At 66.1% G+C, this 12,815-nt stretch overlaps 1 protein-coding gene across 1 annotated transcript; it reads left to right on the plus strand.

Moving 5' to 3' along the window:
- The first annotated feature begins 10,911 nt into the window (after positions 1-10,911).
- On the plus strand, positions 10,912-12,211 carry TMUB1 (transmembrane and ubiquitin like domain containing 1). The gene is made up of 2 exons (XM_040550147.1): positions 10,912-11,409; positions 11,568-12,211. Exons 1-2 carry the CDS (start codon positions 10,997-10,999, stop codon positions 11,920-11,922), a joined length of 768 nt encoding a protein of 255 aa, XP_040406081.1. The 5' UTR covers positions 10,912-10,996; the 3' UTR covers positions 11,923-12,211.
- Positions 12,212-12,815: the final 604 nt, after the last annotated feature.

Below are 12,815 nucleotides of genomic sequence, written 5' to 3' on the forward strand. Positions count from 1 at the left end.
TGAAAATGTCAGATTGCTTCAGAAACCTTTCTACAGCCTGGCGGGAGAGCAGAAGTCCTTCTGCAGGAAGATGTGAACCCAGACTACCCCACGAAACCAACCTAAGTGGGACACCTGCCTTTTTGTCGTGGTTTTCTTTTATTACAGGAACAAGCATGGCACTTCCACTGACGGCGCAGAGGAGCCCACGCCTGGACGGACCCCAGGGCGCGGATCCCTGCTGCGCTCCAGTTGCTCTGCTCCTTCCAGGCCCCTCCAGCCCGTGGCCGCTGCGCGCTGCCAGCCCTGTGGGGAGGGCAGCTCCCGGGGGCCCTGTCCCCAGCACCTCCGCTGCGGGCGGCCGGTCCTGCGCTGAGGGACTTGTCCAAAGTCACGGGGACAGCAGCAGCTTGGCTCTTGTGGCTCAGAGGCACTGGAAGCCCTGCTGTCCGTGCTGCCTGGCCTGCACCCAGCATGCCTTGTCCTGGCTGGAAACCTTCTTGGTAAAAGACAATTGGTAACAAGATAAATCAGGGGAAATGTATAAATGAGCTTTTCTGACCACAGAATTAGACACAACAAAAGAAAACATGAGCTCAGGAGGAAAAAGTCTTGCATTTTCATGGGCCCCTACAAGAAATGGACTGCAATAATCCCCAGATGCAGAGCACAGAGGTGGAGGAAGAGGAGAGTGAGGACGAGGACAAGGAGGAAGATGAGGAGAACACCATCCTGGTGGTGATGCAGGGTGCCCGTGGCCGTGGCAGAGCTGCCCCCATGTCACCGTGGGGGGGGTCTGGAGGTCCGGGTCTCAGCGTCCATGTGGCCCTGGAGCAACCGCTGACAGAAAAGCCCCGAGACCACCAGTGCCTGCCCCGGAAAAGAGTTGAGCTGAGAAGATGTCAGGGAGAAACGGAGCTGCACTCCTCCATCGCTTGTGCTGCTGTGGGTTACTCAAGGAGACTGAGAATGGGAAAAACTGGACCAGGCAGAATTATGTTAGCATGGGGACTCTTGCCCTAAGGAGGCATTTCATCAGTCAGACGGCAGACATCCCAAGGCTGTCAGCAGGGAAGCCCAAGGAGCGCGGGCAGCATCTCCGTGATCTCCTCTGCTCCGGTGGCCGTGAGGACGCCCAGCTGCGGAGCACAGCACGGTGCCAGCTGAAATCCCGAGGGCAAGGGAGCTCAGGCCTCGCTGAGACCTGGGGCAGAAATCCCCCTCCAGCATCTCGCTGAGCGTTTCCTGTAGCTTGATGCTCAAACTTGCAGCCTAAATGAGGAGAACATTTTCCAGGCGGCACCACGGCTGAGTGCCGGTCCTGGTCCCCTGCCTCCTCCCGTCACGCCACCGCCAGTCCGACACGGCCACAGCACCAGCCCCGCGGGCCTGCAGGGCCCAACCGAGCGGGACAGGCAGGGCCCTGCAGGCAGCACGGCACCGGGGGTCCTCTGGTGCTGCTGAGCACCCGAGGGTCCCGCACCGGAGCCGGGCAGTGAGGAGGGGACGGTCCCTGCGGGCGCTCGTGTGGCCCTCGGCCGGCTGGGTGGAGGCGCGGGGTGCGGGGCAGCCACCCCACGCCACGTCGGCCCAGTGTGGGCAGATCTCCACGGGGCCACGGAGGGAGGCGTTGCCGGCCCCTGGTGCACCGCAGCCCTGGGCACCCAGCGCGGCGGCAGGGCTGGGGCAGAGCCCACGGCCCGGCAGCGCCGGTGCTGCTGCAGCGCGGACGTGCGCGCAGGCAGGTGCCGGCACAGCGCTGCCACCGCCACCCCTCCGCGGGCCTGATCCAGCCAGCAGCGGCATCCTGTGCTTGTGCAACTGCTCATTAGCACGCACTTCCCAGACCTTGTAATTTACGTTATCAGCACTTGGGAGCAGCAGTGGCAGCCTCAGCACGATGCCTCCATCCTGCTGCTATCTGATGGAGCCCTCCTCGGAGGGTCACAAGCAGCCGGTGCCATTCTAGCCGTGGAAATCACCCGTTCTGCTGGCAGCAGTCACATCACGTCACCAAACTGTGACCCTGCACAGACAACCCCTCCTCCTCGCTGCCCGCACCCCGCTGCCCACCCTGAGCCGCCCGCCTGTACGCACACGGTGAGCTCCATTTCCTCATGCTGCCTGCACAAAGCCCACCAGTGACATCAAGAAACTTTCTGTGTCATCAGTATCGGAGCTCTTTTATTTATAATGTCTTGCAACAGCCTTGGAAACAAGGGGATTGGCAAAAAGAGCGTTCAGCCGGGAGGAGTGCCTGCACTGAAGCTGGCACTACTCAGCCTGGCGGGACCGGGCTCAGCAGTGTCGGGGGGCAGAGGCAGCGCGGGGTGGCTGCAACCCTGCCTCGGCAAAGAGGGGCGAGAGGAACTGCAGCACTGCAGGCACGAGTGGTGAAAATCCCCGTGCCACAAAAAGCACAGTGCCAGGGAGGTGTCACCCCCTGCGTGTGCAGATGAGATTTGTCATCTGCCGGCCCCGCACTCGGCACCCCACAGGCAGCGGCCCCGGTGCTGACGGCAGCTGCGGTGCCGGGGAGCCTGAGTCACCCCGCGCCCTTCACGCGGCAAAGGTGCCGCTGCTATTTTGAGGCCGTGACTGCAACTTAGGAAAACAGCTAACTCCAAACGTCCCTTCAGCGCTCTCTGTTTGTGTTGAACAAAGCAGCAGAGGAGGCAGCACATGGCCTGCCCAGACAGGAGCTGTGTGCGCCCGCTGCGTGCCCCTGGGGCCAGCCGTGGCCTGGCGGACGGGGCGGGCACGGGGGCACGACCGCAGCCGGCACCCCCCCGGCACAGCCCTGCAGCCGGTGCTAGCAGCGGGCAGCGAAACCCCGAATGCTGAAGGCAAAGGTGGAGGCACTGGAAGCTGAGCCCGGGGGAGGTGAGGTGAGGACCGGGAGCAGGGCGTGCGGTGCGCTCGCCCCAGGAGCGCCCCATCGCCTCCTGAGCAGCCGCCAAGGCGCGGGGCAGCGCCTGGACCAGGCAGCGCGGCACCAGGTGGCCGCCCAAGGGGCTCCGAGCGGAGGAGCGGGCGCTGAGCCCCGCGGCTGTGACCGGAGGGGAGAGGCGGCTGCGGCGCCACCGGGGCATGCCGAGGGCCGGCTCTGTCCCCGGGCCCTCCTCACGCCCTGGGGGAGCCTGCGCAAAGCGCGCCGAAAGAGAGGCGCACACCTGTCGGTACGGATGTGCAAAGCAGGATGTCCTCCTGGTCTGGTAAATACTTTCCGCCATCATTTTATAATAAGGTGGCAAACAGGAAAAGACAAGGCCTTGTAAGGCTGGGCCAGGAGGGGCAGACGGAACGATGCAGAGGCGGAGCGGGGTCAGTGAGGGCGGGGGACAGCGACGAGGCCGCGCTGGGGCCGTGGGGCTGGGGCTGGCTGGGGCCGGGCACTCGCCCCGGGGGTCCCCAGGTGCCGGTGGGGCCGGGGCTCAGGGGCCAGGGCAGGTGGCAGCGCCCATCAGCGCCCCCGGCCCCGCGGCTCCGCTCCCCGTTGTCTCGCCCCCTGCGCCTCCATCTCCATCACCACAGTGTGGGCTCTCACCATGCCGCAGGAGGTTGGAGCTGATTCCCATTCATCTTCTAAAGCTTGTCTGGTAAGACATTATCTGGGAGCGGTTATGAAATTGCTGCTGATGAAATTAGTGGATTTCACAAAAAAGGAGTGGAATGATAAACAGCAATTATAGAGCAGACACAGAGAGAACCAGATATCTTGGCAAGCCAGTCCCATTCAAATAACATATATTTAAATAGTCAAATGCATTCATCTCCCTGGTAATGAAAACTGCAGCCCCAAGCTGAAGAAATGTGGTCTTTGCTCTAGGAAGCAAAGAATCCAAGAAGGACTTAGGGGTTGTGTGTTAAGCTAATTCGATGCAGAACTGTCCTGAGAGCGGCCAGTGCAGTTGCTGGGAGTTTCACCGAGGGAGGGACGAGCGGGTTCAGGAGCAGGGGGGCCTCGTCCAGCCGCGGCACCAGCGAGAGCTGCGCCAACACAACGCCCCCGCCTCCAGCGGAGCCGCGTTCAAAAGATGGAGAGGCTGCACGGAAAGGGAGAGCTGCACCACGGAGCTGGAGAACGACGTTCAGCTAGCGACTGAAAAAATCTGCGCCTGTTGAGCTTGTCAGGAAGGTTCAAGAAGTGGCAATTATGGCAGACAAGTACATTTCAGGGAGAAAATACCGAGCTCTGAAGGCTCCTCGTTTCAGAAGAACAACGAGAACTCCTGGCTGCTGTGGAAACGACACAAACACCGATAAGAAGCACGATGTATTCTCAGCATGTTTTAGGTTTGCTATCAGAACGGGTCTCAGTGCGCATCAGTCCAAGGGAGAGCCCTTCTGGAAGGCAGGACTTGGCTGAGCACCGATGAGAGATCTCGTTCGGTGCCAGCAGTGCCCGGGGCCGGCCCCGCTCCTCCCGCAGCAGCCCTGGGGCTCTGCCCCCTCCCCGTGCCCGAGCAGCCCCCTCGCACCACCACCGCCTGTCCCAGCTCTCCGGATCCGTCCCCTGGGGCGCCCAGAACGAGGGCACGGGCACGGCCCCTGCCCCTGGTGCCAGCGGCACTGCCCAGGGCCCCCAGATGGAGAAGAGCGTCAGGGACCGTCTCGTCCAGAGGGAGAACTGCTCAGCCCCCAGCAGCCGTGCCTGGCGCTGATCCCCACGCACAGGAGGGCTGCGAGGGCCACGGCTCAGCCCTGGGGTGCTGCCGAGCTCGGCCCTGCGTCTCCCACCTTCCCTGTCCTGCCTGGGCCAAGATATGCAGATTTGCATACAGACAGTAAGTTTAAAAATAAACCAGTGAAGTATTTTTACATTTTGTAAAAGGATGAAAAAGAACGAGGAATATACCAGCAGTGCTGGAGAGGACTGCAAGAGCTCGTTTTTATTCATCCCCTCATCCCAAGCCAGGCTGCTTTCTGACCAGGTTCCTGAGAAATATTTAGCATGCCCTTAAAAACCTCCAGTGACGGAGATCTGACAACTTTTGCTCTATTCTGGTGTTCGGTTATTCTTAGAAAATTATCAAACTTTGAGTTCCCCTTCTGGAGGTTCAGCAGATGATTCCTTTTCCTTTCTAAATGATTCCCTCCCTCTGTTAATCAGCTTTCCCCACATTTCAATACATTGCAAAGTCATCGCCATCGTCTCCTCTCCCAGCTGAAGCCAACCCACGCTTTCGAGCCTTTCTCACAAGCAAGGAGCTCATGGCCTCCGCTCGCTCTGCTGCTCTTGCTCGGGGTCTCTCCAGTTCCTCCCGGCCTCCCCCGCCCCAGGGACCCCCTCTCCCACTGCAGCCTTCCTCCGGCCCTCGCCTGCCCCCGGCGGAGCCCCCGCGTCCTGCTGCGGCCGCCCCAGCAGCGGCTCACCCAGAAATGTTCAGAAATTCGCCCGTTTCAGACCCTTTCCGAACCCAGCAGCGCAGCCCCCCTCGGCTCTGTCCCCACGGTTGGGGGCTGTGCATCCCCTGCACCCCCTGCACCCTCTGCATCTCCTGCACCCCTGCACCCCCTGCACCCCCACAGCCCCTGCACCCCCTGCAACCCCTGCACCCCCTGCAACCCCCGCAGCCCCAGCTGGCTCTGACCCAGGGTGCCCTGGCCCCACACACCCCCTGCGGCCCCTTCTCCTGCACGGCTTCTGGGGCAGCAGAGGCCTTGCATCCCCCTGTCCTCCTTCCTGTGGTTCTTGAGGGCATTCCCCAGAAACGAGGGCAGCCTGGCCCGCGAGGCCGCTCACCCTGTTTCGGGGTGCAATGCCTTCCTCCCCCACGGCCCGGCCCCATGTGGGGCTCAGCACCACCACCCTGGAGCAGGGGGTGCCGGGGGGCAGCGGCTGCACCGGCCCCACGGCGCCGCGGGTGCTGGGAACCAGAGCTTGAAGTCGGTGCAGAGGCAGCGCGGGAGCTGCGAGAGGAGGAGCCCGCGGTAACGGCAGGCGAACAGATGGAGACGGCGCTCGGTGCTCGGCGCAGGCAAGGAAGAAAATAACCCCGGGAGCTTGAACGTGCCGAGGGGCTGCGGAGCGGGGAAGTGGGGGAGAGGGAAGGGGGCGGGGGGCAGCGCTCACGGGGGGGCTGGAGCCTCTCCTAACGGGAATTTCATGCCCAGCCCCATTCCCCCAGCACCTCCTCACACCTCGCTGGGAACGGGAGGGGCGGGAAGCCTCGGCTCCCCCGGCGGCTGCCGAGCACGCGGTGGGGCTGGCGTCGAGATGCTCCTTGGGCAGGCTGCTCCGCATGGTGGGGGGGCAGCGGCTGGGAGGGGAGGGGGCTCACAGCGGGATGTCACCCCCACCACAGCAGCTGCCCCTAGTCTGCGTCAGGGTGCGGGTCAGGGTCAGGGTCGGGGTCGGGGTCGGGGTCGGGGTCGGTGGGCTTTCTCCCTGCAGCACCTGCAGCTCCTCGGCTTTCCTCTGAGCTGGCCCCAGCCGCACGCACGCCTTAGAGGCGCCGGCACCGAGCACGGCTGGCCGGCAGCAAGCACAAAGTGCAGGGAACTGCTTCACGGCGAGACCTGCGCGCTGCACCCACTGCCTGCACCGGCACCGGGGGGCACACCGGGGAGCAGGGGCTGTGGGGGAGGCCAGAGGCACTGGCAGAGACCTCGAGACCTCACAGCAGCGGCTCCCTGGGTGCCGGTGGCAGAGGGGCCTGGGCGCTGCTGCTTGTAAAGGACCCGAGGAGCACTGAGGAAATCCCAGCCCGCGAGGGCAGCAGCTGCAGCGGGCGAAGCGGGGGCAGCCCGCTTCTGGCACCAGGCACAGGGCGGAGCGGCAGGGAAGGCACACGGCAGCCTTGGGGCGCAGCCGGTCCTGCGCCCGCCGCAGCGCTGCCCACGCCTGCGTGGCAAGGGGCAGCGGTGGCTCTGGGCCGAGCCCCTCGCGGTGCAGCACCTGCGGCAGCACCGGGCACCGGTGCCGCAGGGAGCGGGGGCAGCCGGGCACAGCTCGGCAGGGGTTTGGGGCCATTTCCCTCTCCGGTGCTCAGGGCAGGATGCGAGGGGCGGGTGCGGAGCGGGACCGGCCGGTCCCGGGGCATGCGGAGCCCCGCAGCTTTGCCTCTCCACCCCGACAGAGCAGCGATGCTGTGAAACTGGGCACGGCTTCGTGCTAACAGCGCTTTAAAGGAATATTGAAAAATCAAAGAGATTTTGAAGAGACCCACGCAGAGCGATTTGAGGGCTAGAGCGAGTGCCTTACAGTAGAAGATTTAAAGAGCACAATCTGTTCGGCTTATCCAAAAGAAGATTCAGGGGTGACTTGATTACACTGTAGAAGCACTTTCACAGGGAAATATTAAATGGCTCTTTAATTGAGCCAGGAAAGATATAAAAAGACTCAATCGCCAGAAGCTGAAGCCAGACAAATCCACATTGAAAATTAGGCAAAATGTAATCGGTGAGGGTGATTAACCGCTAGATAAAGCACATGGAATTTGAGCAGTCACAACCACTCCAATGATCTTTTTCAGACATGGCTTATTTCCTACATCCTCAAAGTTATAAATCCTCTTTCTGCTTCGTGTGCAATATATGCATTCTTCTAAAATCTGCTGCTTCTTTTGCATCCTGCCGTCCAGCCCCCTCCCAGCCCTGTGATCCCCTTTCCTCTTTGCAGCAGCCTCTCCTCCAGTCCCGGGCGCTTGCTCTGCCTTCCTCCCGGGGGCCGAAAGCTGCACCCTAGAGCTGCGCCTGTAGCTGAATCATCATTGCTAAAGCCCTCCCTTTCTCTCTCCCTGGTGCATGCATCAAGCTCCCGTGATTTCTCCCCCTCCGTGCCCCAGAGGCTCTTCCACACCCCGCGTGCCGGGTTCGACTCCTCCTGCGCCCCGCGCCCTCCCCACACCTCCCACGGCTCCTGCTCGACACTGCCTCTTCCCGGGTGACCCGCGAACACAATCTGCTCTGCAGACGGCTTGCCAGCTGTCCTTCTGTCTAAAAACTTTGCTCTAAAACCTGTGCCAAGGAATCCCGAAGTAATGCACGTAACTTTTTAAAGTACTCAATAGAAAGGCGAAGGTTGTGAGATTTTCATCAGGCTCCCGTGGTCCCTGGGGCCAGCAGCTGGTCTGGGGCTGGGCTCCCTCTTCCATCCCCACTACTGCTTATTTAAATAATTTACCAGCAACTAATAATAAATTTTGAATAAATAATAATAAAATAAATTTTTTCACCATATCTTTTCTTGTTCTCTTCCATCAATGCTCTGCTGCCCTCAAAACTTTGCCTTTTCTTTACTCATTTATTCGGCCCAAAATCGGTGGGGCTGCCCCTGGGCACGGTGGAGCCGGTGCTGGTCCACCCCAGTACAAAAGAGACCTGGACACACTGGAGTCCAATGTAGGGCCAGGAAGATGCCGCAGGGCCCAGAGCCCCTCTGCTGTGAGGAGAGGCCGGGAGAGCTGGGGCTGCTCAGCCTGGAGCAGAGGAGGCTCCGGGGGATCCCGGCCGTGGCCGGCAGCACCCGCAGGGAGGTGCCGAGAGGCCGGAGCCGGGCTCTGCCCAGCGGTGCCCAGGGCCAGGCCCAGCGGCCCCGGGCCCAGCCTGGAGCCCGGGAGGCTCCCCCTGCCCCCCAGCAGCACGTCCGTGCTGGGCGGGTGCCGGAGCCCTGGCCCGGGCTGCCCCGAGAGGGGCTGGGGGCTGCTCCCTGCACAGCTCCAGCAGCGCCTGCCCGTGGGGCTGGGCACCAGCTCTGGGGGCTGCTGGAGCACGGCTGGGACCAGAGGGACCGGGGGGGGCCTCCAGCCCCAGCCAGGCTGGGATTCTGTGAAAATAACGTGGGTGCTACTTCTCCCTGGTGCGTGTCCCCATCCTTGTCCTCCCTGAGGTCCACACGAGGTTCTCTCTGCCCCTTTTCAGCCACCAGACCAGTGACACCAGCTGCTGGCAGCGGTCACCAGTAGAGTTGGACGCACTGGTGCTGTGCCTGGACGATGGCAGGGGCTGTGCCAACGGCTGGGTGCCGTGTGGAGGCCGCTGTGGGTGGCAGCTCTGAAATAATCGGGCACTGGAAAGCCAGGGCCTGGTTCTTCACGCTTTGGGCAGCGATGCCCACAGCATCCTCCCTCTCCAGCCATCTCCCTGCCCTGCTCTCCCCATCCAGGCCGGTCTCTGCCCCGCACCGACCCCCCTCCCGTGCGCCCCCACTTTCTCCTGGCTCTCCCCAGGACCCCACTGCAGACCCAGGCTGTGCCCGCACCATCGGCACCCTGAGGCTGCCCGGAGAGGGAGCAGCTCCCGCTGCCAGCTCCCCCCGCACCCTCTGCACCACGCTCAGTGCTGGGTGCCGGGGGGGGAGGGCAGCGCTTCCCAGGAGGAGCATTTTCAGGGGCATTTAGAAGGTACTGGGTGGCCCTGGTATACGTGTGGAGGATCTAGAGTGCAGCGGAGGACCCTGGGAGGCGTCCAGCCTGCCTGAGAGTGCACCAGAGAACCCTGCGAGTATTCTAGAGGCCAGAAGATAGAAGGAAGAGCCCCTCTGTGGACTCTAGGTGCAAAAGTAGGTTCTTAGGGCACCCTAGATTGCACTGGGGGACCGTGAGAGGCCTCTGGGACATCCTAGAGGACACAGGGTGTCACTGGGACGCTTTCAGGGGGACCTAGAGTAGACCTGGTAGAATTGCTGAGTATCTCAAGCGCAGTGAAAAAATATGGGAGGCCTACAGATTGCCTGGAAGTACACCAGAGAGTAACGCGTCCCGTGCTCCTGCCCTCGAGCTCTGCTTTCTGCCCAAGCGCCCTCCCCACGGCACATTCCCACGGCTTGCGCTGGGGCGGGCGCCTGGCTGCTGGTGGGAGCTTCTGGAACACAGCTACATTGGTGAAGGTTTCACCTCTGCCGCACCTCCATGCCCACGGGCACTGTGCTGGCCAACGATGCTCAGCCTCAGGGACTCAGCCCCGCGGGCAGCCAGCACCCATCGCGAACCCGGAGCTGGGGAGGATGCAGGCCGTGGCTGGGGGCGCTCCCACATCCACCGACTGAACCCGCAGCTTCCCCCCGCGGTGCAGGCACCAAGGCGCGTTACGTCGGGGGCCGCATCTCCCCTCAGCTTGGAGAGCCGTCCCCCCGCGGGCATCCTGGCGCTGTGGGTACATGACAGTGTGGGCAGGAGCCTGTTTTTGGGTTCTGCTGTGCACACCGGAGCTCTGCCCTGGCAGCCCCGCTTTCAGCTCCGCCGGTGCCGGTCGCAGGCCGTGAGGGACCTCGCTCCCTGCGACCGCAGGACGTCTCCTCGTGAACCCCGCGAGGCGGCTCTTCTGCTCGGGAGGAACAGCCAGGCGTGGGGACGGTGGCGCAGGGGGGCGGTGGCGTCGCCGTCCCTGGGGGTGTTCAGGGAGAGGTTGGGCGTGGGGCTTGGGGACAGGGTTTGGTGGTGACGCGGGGGGTAGGGGGTGGTTGGGCCAGGTGTTGGAGGGCTTTCCAGCCCTAACGGCTCTGCGGTTCTCTGACTGCCGCGGTGCGGTGGCAGTGCCCCCGGTAACGGCAGTGCCACGGGTACGTTCCCGGAGCCTGCAGCCCCCGCGCTGCCCCTCATCGGGCTGCGGGGCGCCAACGAGCGGCGGCGGTGACGGGACCGGGCTGGTGGAGGCGGCCGAGCCAACACCGCCTCGTCCCTGCGGCCCCGCTCCGGGGCTCCCGGTGCCCGCCCGGTGCGGGAGGGAGCCGCAACGGGGGGTCCGTCCCCCCTCCCCCCCGCGGTGAACTACAACTCCCGGCATGCCCCGCGGGGGAGCGGCGCCGCGCACGCGCCGCCCGGCTCCACCCCGCCGGACCTCCCCGCCCCGCCCCCCCGGGGGCGGCACCGCAGGACTACAGCTCCCGGCGTGCCCCGCGCGGCCGCCCCGGCCGGGCGCTCCCGGCGTGCCCCGCGCGGGCGGAAGCGGAGCGCGGCGCGATGGCGGCCGGTGAGGGGGGCGGGCGGCGGGCGGGGGCCGCGGCTCCGGGCCCGGCGGGCTGACGGCGCCGCTCTGTGCCCGCAGGTCGGTAGCCGCCGCCGCCGCCGCCGCCATGGCGCTGATCGAGGGCGTGGGCGACGAGGTGACCGTGCTGTTCGCGCTGCTGCTGGCCGCCCTGGTGCTGGGCCTCGCCTGGGCCTCCACGCGCGCCCCCGAGCCCGCCGCGCCGCCCCGCGCCGCCCCGCCGCTGCCCGAGCAGGGCCCGAGCGCCGCCCCGCCCGCCGCCCAGCACAAGGCCCCGGGCCCGGCCCCGGCCCCGGCGGGCGGAGCGGCCCCCGATGGGCCGGGCGGGCTGGCGGCGGGGCTGCGGCCCCGGGCGGGCCCCGCGGCCGCGCGGCAGGGCCCCGGCGGCGAGGAGGAGGCCGGCCCCGGGGAGACCGGCATGGTGCTGCGCCTCAAGTTCCTCAACGACACCGAGCGCCTGGCCCGGGTGCGCCCCGGAGACACCGTGGGGGCCCTCAAGAGGTGAGCGCGGGGCAGGCGCCGCCCCGGGGAGGCCCCGGCCCCGCCGCCGGTGGTGCCCTCGCTGCTGGGGACGCGGCGGGGCCGGACGGGGGGCGGGCGTGGGGACCGCGCTGGCGGGAGCGTGACCCCCCGTTGCGCCCCCCCGTTGTGCCCCCCAGGGCCTACTTCCCGGGGCAGGAGCAGCAAGTGCGGCTGATCTACCAGGGCCAGCTGCTGCGCGACGACGCCCAGAGCCTGGCCGCCCTGCACCTCACCCACAACAGCGTCCTGCACTGCCACATCTCCCAGCACAGCCCGGCCCCCGCGCCCGCCGGCCCCCACGCCTCCGCCGACCCCGTGCACGCCGCCCTCAACGTGGGCAGCCTGATGCTGCCGCTCTTCGTGCTGATGCTGGCCGTGCTCTGGTACTTCCAGCTGCAGTACCGCCACGTCTTCACCGCCACCGCCACCACCTTCCTGGCCGGCCTCACCCTGCTCTTCAGCTTCATGGCCTTCACCATGTACCGCAGATAGCGCTGCCCCGTGGGGCCCTCCCGCCCGGATAACCGCGGTGCCGGGGGCAGTTCGCCCGCCGCTCCCGAACTCGAGGGGAGCTGGGCGATCGACCGCGGCCCTGGCGTTCCCGGGGGCTGTGAGACTCGGCGGGCCCGGAGGAGCCGGGGCAGCCCCGTGCTGAGGCGGGCGCCCGGCCCTCTGCCCGCCGAAGGGGCGCACGGACACGCAGCCCGGCACTGCCGGCACCGGACTCTTGCCTGGCGCGGGGCGAAGCGCGCCGCCGGGGCGGGTGGCGCTGCCGGGGGGGGGCGGGTGGGACGGGTGGGGGGGGGCCTGGGTGCCGCCCCGGTGCCGCCGCGAGCCCCGCGCCCTTCGTGCCGCGGGCCGGGCTCCGTGAGGGGCCGGGCACCAAGGGGCGGCGGGGCCGGGGGTGTCCGCGTGCCGGGGGCACGTGCTGCCCCGCGCTGCTTTTAAGATTAAAAAGGAGAAAAACGGAGAGTGCTGCGAGACGCTGCGGGGGGCGGGGGCGGGGGAGGCCACGCCCCTCCGCGCGAGACCACGCCTCTGTGTGAGGCCACGCCTCCACGCGAGGCCACGCCCCCGTCGCGGGCCGTCCCCGGCAGCCGGCGGGGCGGGGCCCTCTCGGTCCACGCGTTCCGCAGGCCCGCGGCGCGCCTGCGCCGTCAGAGCCGGCCCCGCCCCTCCCCGGCACCCTCGCTGATTGGCGGGGCCCCCGCGCTGCGCGCGTACCCCGCCCGGCCCCGCCCCGCCCCGCCCCGGAAGTGCGTCCCGCGCGGGGGGGCGGTGCCCCGGCGCCGCGGGGGCCGTCGGGAAGATGGCGGGCTCGGCGGCCGGGCGGCGCTGAGCGCGGGGCGCGGCGGGTCCCGGGCGGCCGCGAGCGCCATGTAGGG

Source organism: Cygnus olor, chromosome 2 (assembly GCF_009769625.2).
Source record: "Cygnus olor isolate bCygOlo1 chromosome 2, bCygOlo1.pri.v2, whole genome shotgun sequence".
In the NCBI taxonomy this organism is placed as follows: domain Eukaryota; kingdom Metazoa; phylum Chordata; class Aves; order Anseriformes; family Anatidae; genus Cygnus; species Cygnus olor.

What these genes read in the sequence shown, in the direction of transcription:
- TMUB1 (XM_040550147.1), top strand. Translation starts at nt 10,997, where the DNA reads ATGGCGCTGATCGAGGGCGTGGGCGACGAGGTGACCGTGCTGTTCGCG. An exon ending in ACCGTGGGGGCCCTCAAGAG is followed by an intron (nt 11,410 to 11,567) that starts GTGAGCGCGGGG and finishes TGTGCCCCCCAG; the next exon opens with GGCCTACTTCCCGGGGCAGG.